The following is a 13,786-nucleotide window of genomic DNA, read 5'->3' on the forward strand; positions in this document are numbered from 1 at the left end:
TTTCTTTAACAGTACTCAATGCAACACTTTATCCTCACCTGCAAAATGTTATATGTTCTAGCTCCATTCATTTATTTTGACTTTTAGATCCCTTTACTGTTCTTTTTGGCTCAGTTATTTCAGCTTGGCTGTTTTTCAAAGAGACAGCTTGCCTCTGTCTTCACATACCCTTTAAATCCCATTCTTTCATAAGCCCTTCTTAAAACATTCTCTACCCAGGAAACTTCTAAATTTCCCATTATCTTTGTCTGTACTGTACTTTTACTTTATTATTTAGGCGTTAGGCCTATAAAGAAGAATCTGTATTTATATTATGTTTTGGCTATTTTGATGTTAAATTTTGCATTGTAATGACATTTAAAATAGGTTCTTTTGGAAGAGTACATACACTAAAGAAATTATAGTCTTAGCTCATAATGTTTACATAATAACCACAAGTTTTATAGTTACAAAATAAAATGAAACAAAACATGAAAATTATACTGATATCATAATAATTTCAAACTATATTGTTCATTGATAATACATTACACTGTCCATAAAATCACTGCAGTTTTGAATGCATGTGATTCTCACATGAGATTGAACAAGATGATCATGGGACCTTCTTGTCTTTGTCAATGGCAAATATTCCTTCTGCCAGATGTGTCAGTTAGCTTTTCTCATTATTTTGCTAAACTAACACATTGCCATTCTGGCAAGAGTGCAATACTGTTAACAAACAAAGAAGGAGAAATGAAGCTTAAACAGTGGTAAAACCCCATCAGTCAAGGAAAGCTATATAAATATGAAGTTGCTGACACCAACTCACTTCAACTGCAAACTGGCATAATGATACTTTTTTGCAACATTTTAAAAAATAAATATTTATATTACTAATAAATAAATGTACGCACAGTTTTTATGAGATGCCTTGTAGAAATATAAAGATAACATAAAGGAGAAAGCAATTGCAAATAATTTGAAATCATGGAAGCAAGTGTTATATACATAAGCAAAAGAGGGAGTGGAGATTACCATGAAGTCATAATACCACCTAGCTGCCTGGCAGGAAAAACAAAATGAGGAATTGCTCTCAGGAAGGAAAGATCAATAACTAAATTCAGGAGTGAGGAGCTGCTCACATTCAAAACTTGAGCTCATTTTGACTGTGGCAGTGATTTAATACTCCAGTGATTTACCACATGCTGTTTACGAATTGTGTGAAGCATCAACAACCTTTACTCAGAGAATCTCAAGTGGAAAAAGAATGTGTGCCTGGATACAAATGTGTCATGCAGTGATGTTATTGCATAGGAAATCTGTCATGAGAACATGGGGGATAAGGAGGCTGGTTTCCAAGCAACCTTACACAGCTGAGCTGCTAAAAATGGCTGAATTTTAGGGGAACATCTTGGTAGTCACTGAACAAGAGGAGTTGGGGGTCACAGAGAAGACAAAGCCACAGCTGGCAATGCGTGTCTTGGCACAGCTGAAATGGACTTACACAGATACTTTTGCATTTTCTCATTCTTGGAATGAGCCAGGAAAATCTCCAGTGTAAAGTAAGCCAGAAAAGCATCTGAGTTCCTCAGATGTACATTACTTCTTCCAGAATAATGTCTCCTACTGGTAGGCAGGAGCAAGGAGCAGTTCCAGCCAGGTCTTTGCTCAGGTAGGAGGGCCAAGTGCTCTCAGAAACACCTGATACCTCTTGCTGAAAAAGTGCAAAGCAACACTAGTGAAAATTAAGATCTGGCTTTTCTGGAAGAGTATGCAGGGGAAGTTGAATTTAAAACAACTCAGAGAAAGCTTGTACATTTGATAAATGATTGTTCAATTAAATTTATGTAATTAAATTAAAAGTAAGCTGATTGTTTTCTACTGGCTATGCATGGATATTTCAAGAACTAGAACACTTGTAATCACTTAGTCCCTACAGCACTGAAAAGCAGGAGGAAAATACCCTTAAAAAAAAAAAATTACAATCCTAGTCTTTTCTCCAAATCATTAATAACTGTTTTTCTGGTTTTGTCTCAGATCTGTGAAATCCTGTATTATAAAAGGAACAATATAATTTTAAATAATTACTTAGAAATACATTTTTCTGAAAAATAGAAATAAATAAATAAAGCAGTTAGCAACTCTCATTGAGAATGCCTTATGGAAGCACCAGCTAAGGTTTCATGTTTTAGCAATCTCTACAGCCTTTTCTGGAATAATGATTACACTACTCATGACGATTGGGTAACAAAAAAGCAAAGTAATGTGGTTAGTTTCAGGTTTTTTAACCCATATTAAGGCTTCAGGATTATATTTTGGGCCAGGCATTTCTCAATGCTACAACTTTAAAGAGTATTTTCAATTTGCAGAACTTGCTGTCTGGTTTAATAAGGATTTTTCTTTGCTGCTGGAATATTCTCAAGTGGGATAAAAGTTTTTAATGCTCACTGTATTCATTTATACTTGCCATTCCATTTCCCAACTTTGCCAGAGAGACTATCAATAGTCTCTTGTTTCTAGAGATCAGAAAGTTTTTATTTTTAACAATTGGATTTTTAATTAGAAACCTACCATTTGGCTTATTTCAAGTACATTCAGGCCAAAAGGGAGTACTGAAGAATTGGCAGCAGTGAATCGTATCAAAGAGTTCCAGAAGAAAAGAGCATCCAATTGTTTTCTCATGAAAACAAGCCTTTCAGGAGAACCTTAACAAGCCTGAGGAGTATTTAGCATAATTAAATAAAAAGTTAAAACACACTGTCAGGCAACTGGAGAATGAATACAGTGCTGTACAAGTGCTTACAGAATTTTAGAATTTGGGAAATGTGAGAATCAGGTCAACTTCAAGTGAAATCCTAAAAATGTATTTAGCCTCTAGTAATATTTGGAACAGGGGTCACAAATTTCACAGAATGGTTTGGATTGGAAGGGATGTTAAAGATAATTTAGTTCCAGCTTCCCTGCCATGGGCAGGAACACCTTCCACTATGCCAGGTTGCTCAGAGACTGACTCAACGTGGCCTTGAATGCTTGCAGAGATGAGACATCCAGAGCTTCTGTGGACAACCTGTTCCAGTGCCTCACCACCTTCACATCTACCAAACATGGAAACACATTTTTGTGCCTTTCAGGGAGTTATCAGTTCGTAATTGAGAGATTTCCATGCCCTTGCAGTGTCATACAGCATGTACTGATGCAATTAGATAAATGCAATAGTATGTGCAAAGAAGAGATTGACTTTTTTTTTTTTTGCCCCCTCCCCCAAATGTATCAAAGACATAGGAAATGTACATGTAAAAAAAAATAAAAAAGAAAGGTTTTCTGTTCAGCAATGACAAGCAGTCAACTCAATGAAAAAAATTGAATAACCCAAGCTTTGCTGCAAGTTCAGAATGTTTTATAATTAGAAATGTGACAGCTCACTTGAAAAATTCACAAGCAAAACCAAAATGAAGTGGAGGAAAAAAGCCCTGAATGACACTTATTCTAAGAAGAGGAGCCAGGCTCTCAATTAGAAGTTTTTGCCTTGTAGTTACAATTCATTTTACAGCTTGGTGTAGTTTCCTGTCCAAAGCATTGAGGAATCCAAGCTTTAGGAGAGCAGGAGGAAAGCTTTTGGTGAACTGATGCAAAACAGACTCCATTGCTACCAAGACTATAACAATATTTCCAGCCTGACTGATTAGCATAGCTTGAAACTTAAATATTCAAGAGACATAATGAAAAGTTCCTGAGAGTCTTTTCAATGCAAAGGCAGAACACAAATATTAATACAACTGAGGGGCAAGAGCAAAGTGAAAGCCTCATTTAACTAAAGGTCTGTGGATTAAACCAAAGACCTCCATTTTAAATAATTTTCCTCCATGTGCTGTGTTTCCTATCAGCTGTCACTTTGTTTTGACTCCCTTTCCCCTACTCTGAAGATTCAGTCCAAGTAATTTATTTAACCCTTCAGACACAATACCTTGGGGTTAGCATTACAATACTACAGAGAGCAAAGAGCACACCTTCATTAGGAGAAATTTTCATTCAGACTTCTAAAGGTACCTGTCAAAATTAGATAAACATTAATTAAGTTCTTCAAGGAGTCAGATTAGAATGTCATATATTAATCATATGCTTTCTTTTTACTTGAGAACATAAGGAACTTCTGGTGTAACAGCAGTTTTATTCAAACATGCTGTGCAGGATTAAACATTACAGGTCTTAGTAAAATGACCAAGAGTATCCAGAATCCATTTGATCTTTTAATGCTGAACATTTCTGCAGTGTCCATTTCTCTTTTTCTGATAGAAAGTTGTATTAATTTGAATTACAGATTCTGGTTGTACAGGGAAACTGATTAAACCAGGAATAAGGTATAGAAAAGAAAATGAGAGGATACTCAGAATGGTTGTAAAACTCTGTTCTCTCAACACTTGTTTTTGTTAAAGGTGGAGTACAATCTAGTTTAAGAATATCTGCAAAAAGGCAAAATGAATAGGCATCCAAAGACATGAAAGAACTGGAAAGGCAGGCCTAACTACAGAGAAAAGATGTTTAATAGAAATGTACTGAAGTCAGTGAACAATCTGTTCAGTTCATGTTGCCATGGAAACTATCGTATTAAATGCTTAAAAAAAAAAACAGTTATAGAAACAAAGTACTACAGTTTGCCTTACAAAATGTTTCCTGAATAATCTCAAACCATGTGTATTTTGGTGCTTCAAAACAATTTTGTAAATGCACAGAATTTTTTTAATCTTTCAAAATCACCATTGTACATTGTAATAAAGGCATGAGTTTTTTGGGGTTTTTTTGCTTTATTTTTTCCCCATGCAAACCATGGCAAAATGGGCAAAAAACCCAAAGAGTCAACCTGCACTTTTTTCTGTGAAATGCCAAAAGCAGTTGTTTGCTTCTTCTTTCACAGATGTTATTTACTTTCTGGTGATACTTATATTAGGGGAGACTAAACTGCAAAGGCTAGTTGAATTCTTTGCATTCCAACTCTTTCCTAATTTTGAACCCAAAGTTGCTGCCTGCAGCTCTGGTGGACAGTACAGGGCATAAGGGTTCAGTTAAAATGATAGTGAGCTCAAGTGAGTTACTGGAGATTTAAACAGCAGTGACAACATTATTCTTCAATTTATGCTGCATTTACGCCTCACTGAATAATTCTGCAGTAAGTTATGAAGTGCTTCTCTGTGGCTTGTGGAAGTGTCTGTAGTAAAAGCAATGCAATTTACAGTTCCTTACCATCATTGCTGTAGGCAGCAGCAGTAGGATACTGCACTTCTTTCCTCACACCAGCTTGCCCTTCCCCTGGCAAAGTGAGGCTTTATGCCTTCATGAACAAAATATAACTTCACAGCTAAATTTATGAGTTCTACCTTTACAGTCCAGAGAACTTGCATAATCCTTGGGGAATATCAGGTATCCCACACAGGTGATGCAAATAGGATCCACAGCAGAACTTTCTCTCTTCTACCAAAAGTTGATAGAGAAATGTGAAGGTGTATTTTAAGCCTGCTCTGCCTCCTAGATTTAGAGGTCTTAATCGGGGCTGTGGATTGGTTCTGTTCACATAGCCCAGCATCCCCAAAGACAGCTACTAAAACCCTTTCTTGAAAACATTTGTAGTAACAATTCCTATTTCTTGAAATAATGCAGAAGGAAGTACCTTTTTATTTCTTTTATATATCTTGATCACTGTTAAAGTACATCCTATATATTTTTATGTACACATATAAAACTGCAGTAATTGCAAAGATGCTGTTTTACTCTATGGGATAAAAAACTGCTCCTAAAATCACTTATTTGTATTGTATGAAAGCAGAAAAGGAGTTTCTCTTGGTACACTGTAAAATAAAAAAAAAAAATTCCCCTATGTATTTTCAGAAAGCCATATGTTTCCTGTTTTTTTTCTTTTACTCCTTATGTATCCCAGGATTGTGCAGGCAGTGTTAGTCATTTTGGGCTTAAATACCAGTCATAAAGAGTGAAAAGTGGCCTAGTTTTAGAACTCCTTCACAGCAGTGCATCTCAAATCAGTGGACTATTTCTTCAGATAGTCAATTCCTTCTTAACACAAAAGTATTTTAGAAATACTGCAGAAGTTGAAATATATAAAACTCCCTAATAATAGATGAATGTATGTTTTCATAAACCTTGAATATGCTTGTCAAATGTTAAGCAGAGAAGGTCTTTGAGAGGCAAAATTTGAGTACAACTGTCAATTTTTATCTGAATAGCAGCAAATCATAGGATCAGAGGTCACACACTGGGTTGGAGGCTTTTTTGCAACACTATTCTTGTCCTTCTCCATGCCAAGATCTTTTTCTTTTTGAAAAATGAGTTGAGACTGGCCTGCAGAAAAGCCTTTCTTATCTAAAGTTTAAAAAACCAAAAAAAAAACCCGACAAAATGTACATACATTAAAAAAAACTCGAAACCAAACCATTAACAACCAAACTCTAAATGACTGAATTTCACCTCTCAGAAGGCAGATGTCAGGGCAGAGAAGAGAGCAGTATTAGGTATATAAGAAAATTTGTCTTTCTATGAAAAAAAAACCCTTGAAGTGTGAGGGTATTCCTCCTGTGTCTTACCTTATTTATTAATTCTGGAGCAGAGGAGGTCAGAGCACAGCCACTTCTGCTTTCCACAGGCATACTTTAACACTCAGCTTGCAGAAAGCAGCTCAGGCTCAAAAATTGATTTGAAGTATAAATCAAATTTAATGGTATGGCTCATAAAATCTATTCCCAGGGAGCACTGCCCTTGCATAAAACCAGCAAAGAAATATGTAATTTTTATTTGTTTAAAAAATTTGTGTCTGAAAGAGTCCTTGGAATATTTACATTCTCAAATTCAAGCTTGAAAATTGAGCATAATTTTAAGCAGCATTCATGCTGTATTTTAAATTCAGTCTCATTCTACTGCCTCTTTTCTCCTTTATCTGTGATTATTTACCATCTCTGGTGAATTTGGAGGAGACACTCTGGTTATATCTGTTAGAAGTTTGAATAAAATGTATCAGGCACTTTTCACCACTCTTTTCTAGAAGCTTTCAAACAACAATGAGGTTATAAGGGAGAACTCTTTTCCATGTTAAAAAAACAAAGCCCCAACTAAAGCATGCAAGGACTGGAGCAGAGGTTATGAATGGGTAACAAGAAAGTTTTCTCATTTCATCAAGTAACTGACATTCACAACAGCTGTCACTAAGACCTAATGAAGAAAATGTCCCTTCATTAGATTGAAAAATTGAATCTATTTTATTGATATGCCTTAAGAGTACTGATTCATTAGCAGCAAAATTGAAACGTCTGAAGAATTCTGTATTGTTCCATTATTATTTGCTGAGACTTACTGTCATAGTTTGTTACTACAGAAATAGGGTGGGTTGGAACTAGATGATCTTCCAACCCACATCATTCTGTGATTCTGTGGACTTACCTGACAACCTAGCAATGACAGTAACTGAAAAGTCATTAACCAATGAAGTATCTACTACCAGTCAGATATTTACTAATTACAATATAAGTGACAAGTAAAATGGCAGTCAAAAGCCTGTGTTTTCCAACCCTAAAGACAAATGTCAAATAAGTGATTCTTTACAGGTAGCAAAGTTCTCTGTTTAGCAATTATTTTAATGTACTGTTGATATTGGTTAAGTAGTTTCACAGACAGCTGTGCTGCACTGATGGATATGTTTCCAGATAATATTTGGAGATATAACTTGACTGTAAAGGCATTTGAAATTACAGACTACCCATCTTTCTTTGGAGCTCATTACAAGATGTAATGTTCCTCACTTTGCTTTCAAGTACATGGAAACAGCTATACTGAGAGTACAGAGACTGCTGCTAAATCACTGTATTGCTGATGGCAGTGTGGTGTCAAATTCCATTTGCTCTCTAACTGGAGGGATTTTGCCTGATGTGATCACTTGCTAAATCCCGCAGTTATTTTCCAAAGCACTCTGGTAAGGAGGCAGAGCAGGGTGTTCAGCCTGACACAGGTCAAGCCATTCACAGTTTACAGACCCACTTGCTAGAAAGACTCAATCAGAAATTAGTATTGTCAAATGCAAACACTGGGGGACTGCATTAAACAGGGTGCCAGACTGTCACTCTTTGCAAGGGATCTCAAACCAAACAGCACATCTAGCTCCTCACCCAGATCAGCACAAAAACTGGTTGGAGGCAGTTTCTGCAATCATAGGGGAGAACAAGACCAAAACTTGAAAGAAGGAATGTTGCTTTCAACTCTTTAATTTGATTGTAAGCTTGGAATTCTCATCCTGATTTTTAAAGGAATTTTACTCTAAACTTAGTGCCTAAAAGGATTTTGATCTGTAAACTTTCAAAGGCATTATAAGAAGCAGAATCTAAAATTAAGCCTTTTGTATGCAATACATGCTTTACAGGGTCAATTACTTTATTGTATTATTACATCCAAAAATAACGGACATAGGGTTAATATTGTCACTTGAAATGTAGGAAAGAGAATAATCTTTCATTTGAAAATGACAGCTTTCTTTTTCTAAGATGGCAGTTCTTCTGCTTCAGTGTAATGGGCTGAGAATTACCGTGAATCAAACAGAAAATAATTTGTGTAACCTATGTAATGGTACTTCAGCCTAATGAAAAGTACTTCAGTGATGATGTGAATACAAGGAGAAACCTGCCAAGGTAGTGCATGAGCCCTGCAAATTACAGTGGGCAGCAGTTTACCCATTCCAATCACCTTGCAGTTCATGTCACTTCATCTACTCCTGCAGCTCTACACATTTAAAGGTGGCTATTTCTGAGAGCTGTGCTGCCAGAAGCTATGGCTTGAGAGCCATATGCTATTGAGATGACTCACATAACATGTTTCATGCTGATGTTAGGCACTGATGATGTAATACTGTCACATGAGGATGTGTTACTGTCAGCACTATTATTGATATTTTACAGACCAGGCTAAAGCGTTGTTGGTGTGAGCATATTCACACCTCATAACCTAGACTATGTCCAGCAATTATATAATTCTCACTTATCAGAACAGTAAAGAATTCCCATTCTGACAGTCTTGCTGGCCAGTATTTGTAATTTCTCGTTGATTGTAATATACAGTAAGTGACAAAATAATTTTAAGTGGCTAAATCTCAGGAGAAAAAACATGCTACATCTCCCATTTCCCTGGTGTAGCCCCTCCTTGTAGTTCAACAGCCTTTTTAACAACCTGTAGCATGTGTTACATTCAGAAGGTAAACATATTTGAGATCAAAGACCAATACCATCTTTATGTTATAGCTCACTTTTATAAGTTTCTCCAATATTTCTTTCTCACTATTAACAGCTGATCATACCATAGTGACTTCAGGAGAAATTCAGGATGTACATTGGTTGTTTATATATCATGTGGGAGCTGTGCATTTGGACATAGAAGAGCCATTCCACACAAAACCAGTATTACAGCAGAGAATGGCCTGGGCTGGGAGGGACCTTAAAGATAATTTTGCTTCAAACCCCCGGCAGGCATGGATATCTTCCACTAGACCAGGTGGCCTTGAACATTCATCCAGTCTGGCCTTGAACACTTCCAGGGATGGGACATCTATAACATCTCTGGGAAACATGTTTCAGTGCCTCTATCCTCACAATGAAGAATTTCTTCCCAAAATCTAGTCTCAATCTACTGTCTTTCAGATTAAAGCCATTCCCCCTTGTCATTCTATGTCCTTGGAAATAGTCCCTCTCCAGCTCTCTTGCAGGCCCCTTTCAGGTCCTGGGAGGATGCTGTAAGTCTCTGCAGAGACCTCTCCAGGCTGAACAGCCCCAGCTCTCTCAGCCTGTCTTCCTAGGAGAGGTGTTCCAGCGCTGAGCATCTTTGTGGGCTCCTCTGGGCTCACTCCAGCAGGTGCTGTCCTTGTGCTGGGGCCCCAGAGCCGGGTGGGGCTCCAGGTGGGGTCTCACAGGGCAGGCAGAGAGGTGGGATCTGCTCCCTCAGCCTGCTGCCCACACTGCCTTTGGTGCAGCCTGGGCACAGTTGGCTTTTGGGGCTGCAAATGCCCACTGACGGGTCATGTGGAGCTTCTCATCCACCAATGACACCAAGTTCTTTTCCCCAGGACTGCACTGGATCCATCCTCCACCCAGCCCGTTACTGTGCTTGGGATTGCCCTGGCACAGGAGCAGCGCCTTGTACTTGGCTGACCTCTGTTAGGGTCACACGGCCCCAACTCTCAGGCATGTCCAGGTCCCTCTGGATGGCATCCCTTCCCTTGAGCACAGCTTGGTGCCACTGGCAAACGTGCTGAGGGTGCACTTGGTCCCACTGTCCATGTCACCAACAAAGATGTTAACAACACCAGTCCCTGTTTCCAACCCTGAGGAACTCCACTCATTATATGGGATAGTGAATCATCTCAAGATATCCTGGGTTCTCTATGCTTGTGTTCTAGCAACTGCAACAGCACTAACAGCATCTCTGTGACACTGTAAACCATATCTCAATACAGAATCAAACTGAGAGCTTAGAGGTACATATTAATATATACAGATAAGCAGATATAAGAAATGCAAATATGTAGAATATCCATTTCAATTTGTCAATTGCTTGATTAACAGGAGGAGGATCAGTCAAGTTTTTCTGGTTATGAGAGCACAGGAGGTGAGTTTCTTTTTCAGTGCCATTTAATTTTGAAACCTTTGATTTCCTGTTATTTAAATAGTTACTTAGAAAGTAAAGTATTGTGAACTTTATGCCTCAAGGGATTTTTATCATGTGAATTCTTTTGAATGAAATTTAAAGTTTGTAAAGACATTTCCATACTCTTTTGGCCCATGGAGCCAAAATTAATAGAAAGATATTTTCAGCATCAAATCTCATAGGTGTTTTCAGAAATTGGCAGTTATGAAAGTCTCCTTGGAAAGCACAAGGTGCTAAGAGTCTAAGAGGAATGAAAGGATAAGGCAAAACTTTTAATGGCTAATAATTTTTTTGTAATAAGAGATTTACACAGCACAAAATAAACCCCAAAATTGTATGAGGTGTCTTGTATGTGATTAACAAAATCAGATATGTGTCTTGTAAATTATTAACTCAAAGATGTAATAAAATTTCAACAGGCTCACATGGTGCAAGATCACTTCTGTACTGGTATAATCAGTGCAATGACTGGCTCTCAGTCCAGAAGGAATTGCTTTTTCTAAAGATACACTTTCAGTTAAAGACAAAACTGTAATACATACGGTAGTTTTGGTGAGTGTATTGCCTGGATTTCAGCTAAGATGGTTATTATTTTCCTGAATTTGAGTCTCAGAGAAATTTAGAACTACATTTTAGAGAGTATAAAATATAAATGGGAGGTGGACAAGATTCTATAGCAATTATAAGGTAATAATATGCACAGTAGAAACTGCAGTGGCTAAGGAGGAATTACATCACGTTATTACATCAAAATGAATCTGCTTCTCTCTTTTTTCCTTTCTTTTTTGAAAGAACTGATGTGTATTGCAAGGTCTATTTTCAGGTAAAATGTCTTTATCATATCTGCAATGACAACTACGAAATGGAGAGATTAATAGGTTTACGGATAATATCTGCTTTTGGAATGGAGAAAGTAAATCTATTTCTTATAGCAGAAAGTAAATCTAGTAAAATCAGATCCCCTCACATGAGTGTTACACAATTTAGTGTGATAAGTAGCTGGCATTAAAATTAGTAGCTCTTGCCACTAAAGAATTTTTATTTTCATTTTAGATTTTTCAGAAGATCTAAGGAAATCAAACATCATTTTTGTTTTTGGTAAGTAAGATTCCTATTTTAACTGCTACATTTGAATATTCCCATGTTATTTCGCTGTGATTATGTTATTATTTATCAAAATAGATTGGCTGAGAATATTTAATCTATGATGTTGGTTTAGTCTTGTGAAAAAGAGTTAGGTTTTAATAACATGTAATTAACTTGGGTCTAACCATACTATCAATAGTTGTGTAAAGCTCAGAGCAGGCACTCGTTTGATTGTGAACATGTTCAGAATAACCTTACTTCTTTTGCAGTTACAGTTGAGTTGTGTGACCTCTCACACCAAAGCTGCTTCACCAGCACTAATTAAAATTTTACTAAATTGGACTGTAACTCAGAAGTTTAAGATTTGGCTAAAAAATATCAGGTGTCTTCGCTTCCTTATTTGTGAGGCAACTTCTGTTAAATACAGGTTTCAATTCTGCTTGTGCTCAGCATTGTGTTAAAAGCCAGCAGGCTGCTCACCATGCATGATCCTTAGCACTGAAGCTCTGCAGGTTCAGGGTTCAGGCTTTATATTGCTTTTGGAAATCCACAGAGTAAAAGCTCCATGTTAATGCCCTATATCACATGAGTGATATAATAGTGAGTGATATAATATATAGTGAGTAATATAATTAGCATAAACTTGGAGCAGCCTTTTAAAATCAATTATAACCAGAAGATTTATCTTAAAGCTTGGTATTAATTACTTAGAAAGAATAATTGCTTTTGTATTGAGCAGTTTTTAGAACTGCTTTACAATCCAGAGAAGGAACACACATTTCCAAGGACCTAAGGCTAGATACCAGAACATGGGGGATTTTACATAAAACTAAATTAATTTGTGCATTGTTTTTCCTGGGGGAGAAAGAAAAAAAAAAAAAAAAAAGAACTTCCAAAATTGATAATATGTGAGTGGAAGTTTCAACTTGCCCAGAATCTCTAGGATCTCCATGCTTACAGATGTTCAAACCCCACCCTGACAGAGTTGAGATCAACCTGCTGTAGCTGATCCCAGTGTAATACAGTTGTTTGACTAAATGATTCCAAGAAGTTCCTTGCAACCTAAAAGATTCCATTAAAAGAGTGTTCTCATGTTTCAATTTTATCTCATGCTCTCTTATGCCAAATACAAGTTGACGCAAGTTATTGCAACTCAATTTTTATGTGTTTGAAAAAGTAAAATAAGGTTACTGAAGAGTTCACTGGAGACTTTTCTTATGGGAAGGGTGCATGAAACCTAATTTTTAGTCTTTAAGCAAACTGTAATCTATACTTACTGAAGTACAGCTTCCTGCTGTTCACTACAGTGAAATATTTTAATTCTCTGTCTTGCATATCTTATTTAAAAAATCATTTGGGTTTGTACAAACAGATTTGTAAGAAAAAAGAGAACACACTCAAGGAATTTTGCCACATAAATTGTCCATGGGAAACCATATTTTTCATTTGCCTCTGGGAATATTTTTATTTTACAAGGAGTGATTTGAAATTTTCACTTATATTTTTTATAGGACATCTAGTAGACATCTTGCAGCTTAAAATTGAAATCACACCTTTTTCCTAGTTATTCCTGCTCTGCTTTTCTAGTGAATTCTTTTTGGGAGCAGAGATAAATTATGCCTTAACCAAACACTTTGTTCAACTTTTCTTTGTTAAAAAGGTTATTATCAAAAGTTTTATTGAGTCCCAAACATGGGTTGATTTTCAAAAAATTATCTAGAATGATGTATGCTTTTCCCCAAAATACCTCCATCCACCCCCCATCCTTGCACCCCTGAAAAAGTTTCTTAAAGTCTTATGAGAAGAGTGAGAGATTTTCTGTGAGTTTGTGGGGTTTTTTGAACAAAATGAGATCCCCATGGTTCCTTATTTGTCTGCAAAATGTTGACTTTATTCCCCTTAGGTAGTGAAAGTGAATGGTATTCCCAGAGACAGATTTCTTGCAGCAGGTAGTTTGGAGTGGTCACAAGCTCTTTTGCCCTGTGTCCTTTTCAGGCAGGTAAATCTGCAGGGATCACCTGTTGATCCACAAGCA

The 13,786-nt window shown here is 36.8% G+C and overlaps 1 protein-coding gene across 1 annotated transcript in view; it reads left to right on the forward strand.

The window, feature by feature from the left end:
* Positions 1-13,786, forward strand: part of AK5 (adenylate kinase 5) — an 84,344-nt gene that overhangs the window by 46,578 nt on the left and 23,980 nt on the right. Inside the window, exons 9-10 of the mRNA XM_021527722.2 lie at positions 10,584-10,626; positions 11,719-11,763. Of these exons, the coding sequence (XP_021383397.2) occupies positions 10,584-10,626; positions 11,719-11,763 (88 nt within the window). The remainder of the gene's footprint in view (positions 1-10,583; positions 10,627-11,718; positions 11,764-13,786) is intronic.

This window comes from Lonchura striata, chromosome 9, assembly GCF_046129695.1.
Source record: "Lonchura striata isolate bLonStr1 chromosome 9, bLonStr1.mat, whole genome shotgun sequence".
In the NCBI taxonomy this organism is placed as follows: Eukaryota; Metazoa; Chordata; class Aves; order Passeriformes; family Estrildidae; genus Lonchura; species Lonchura striata.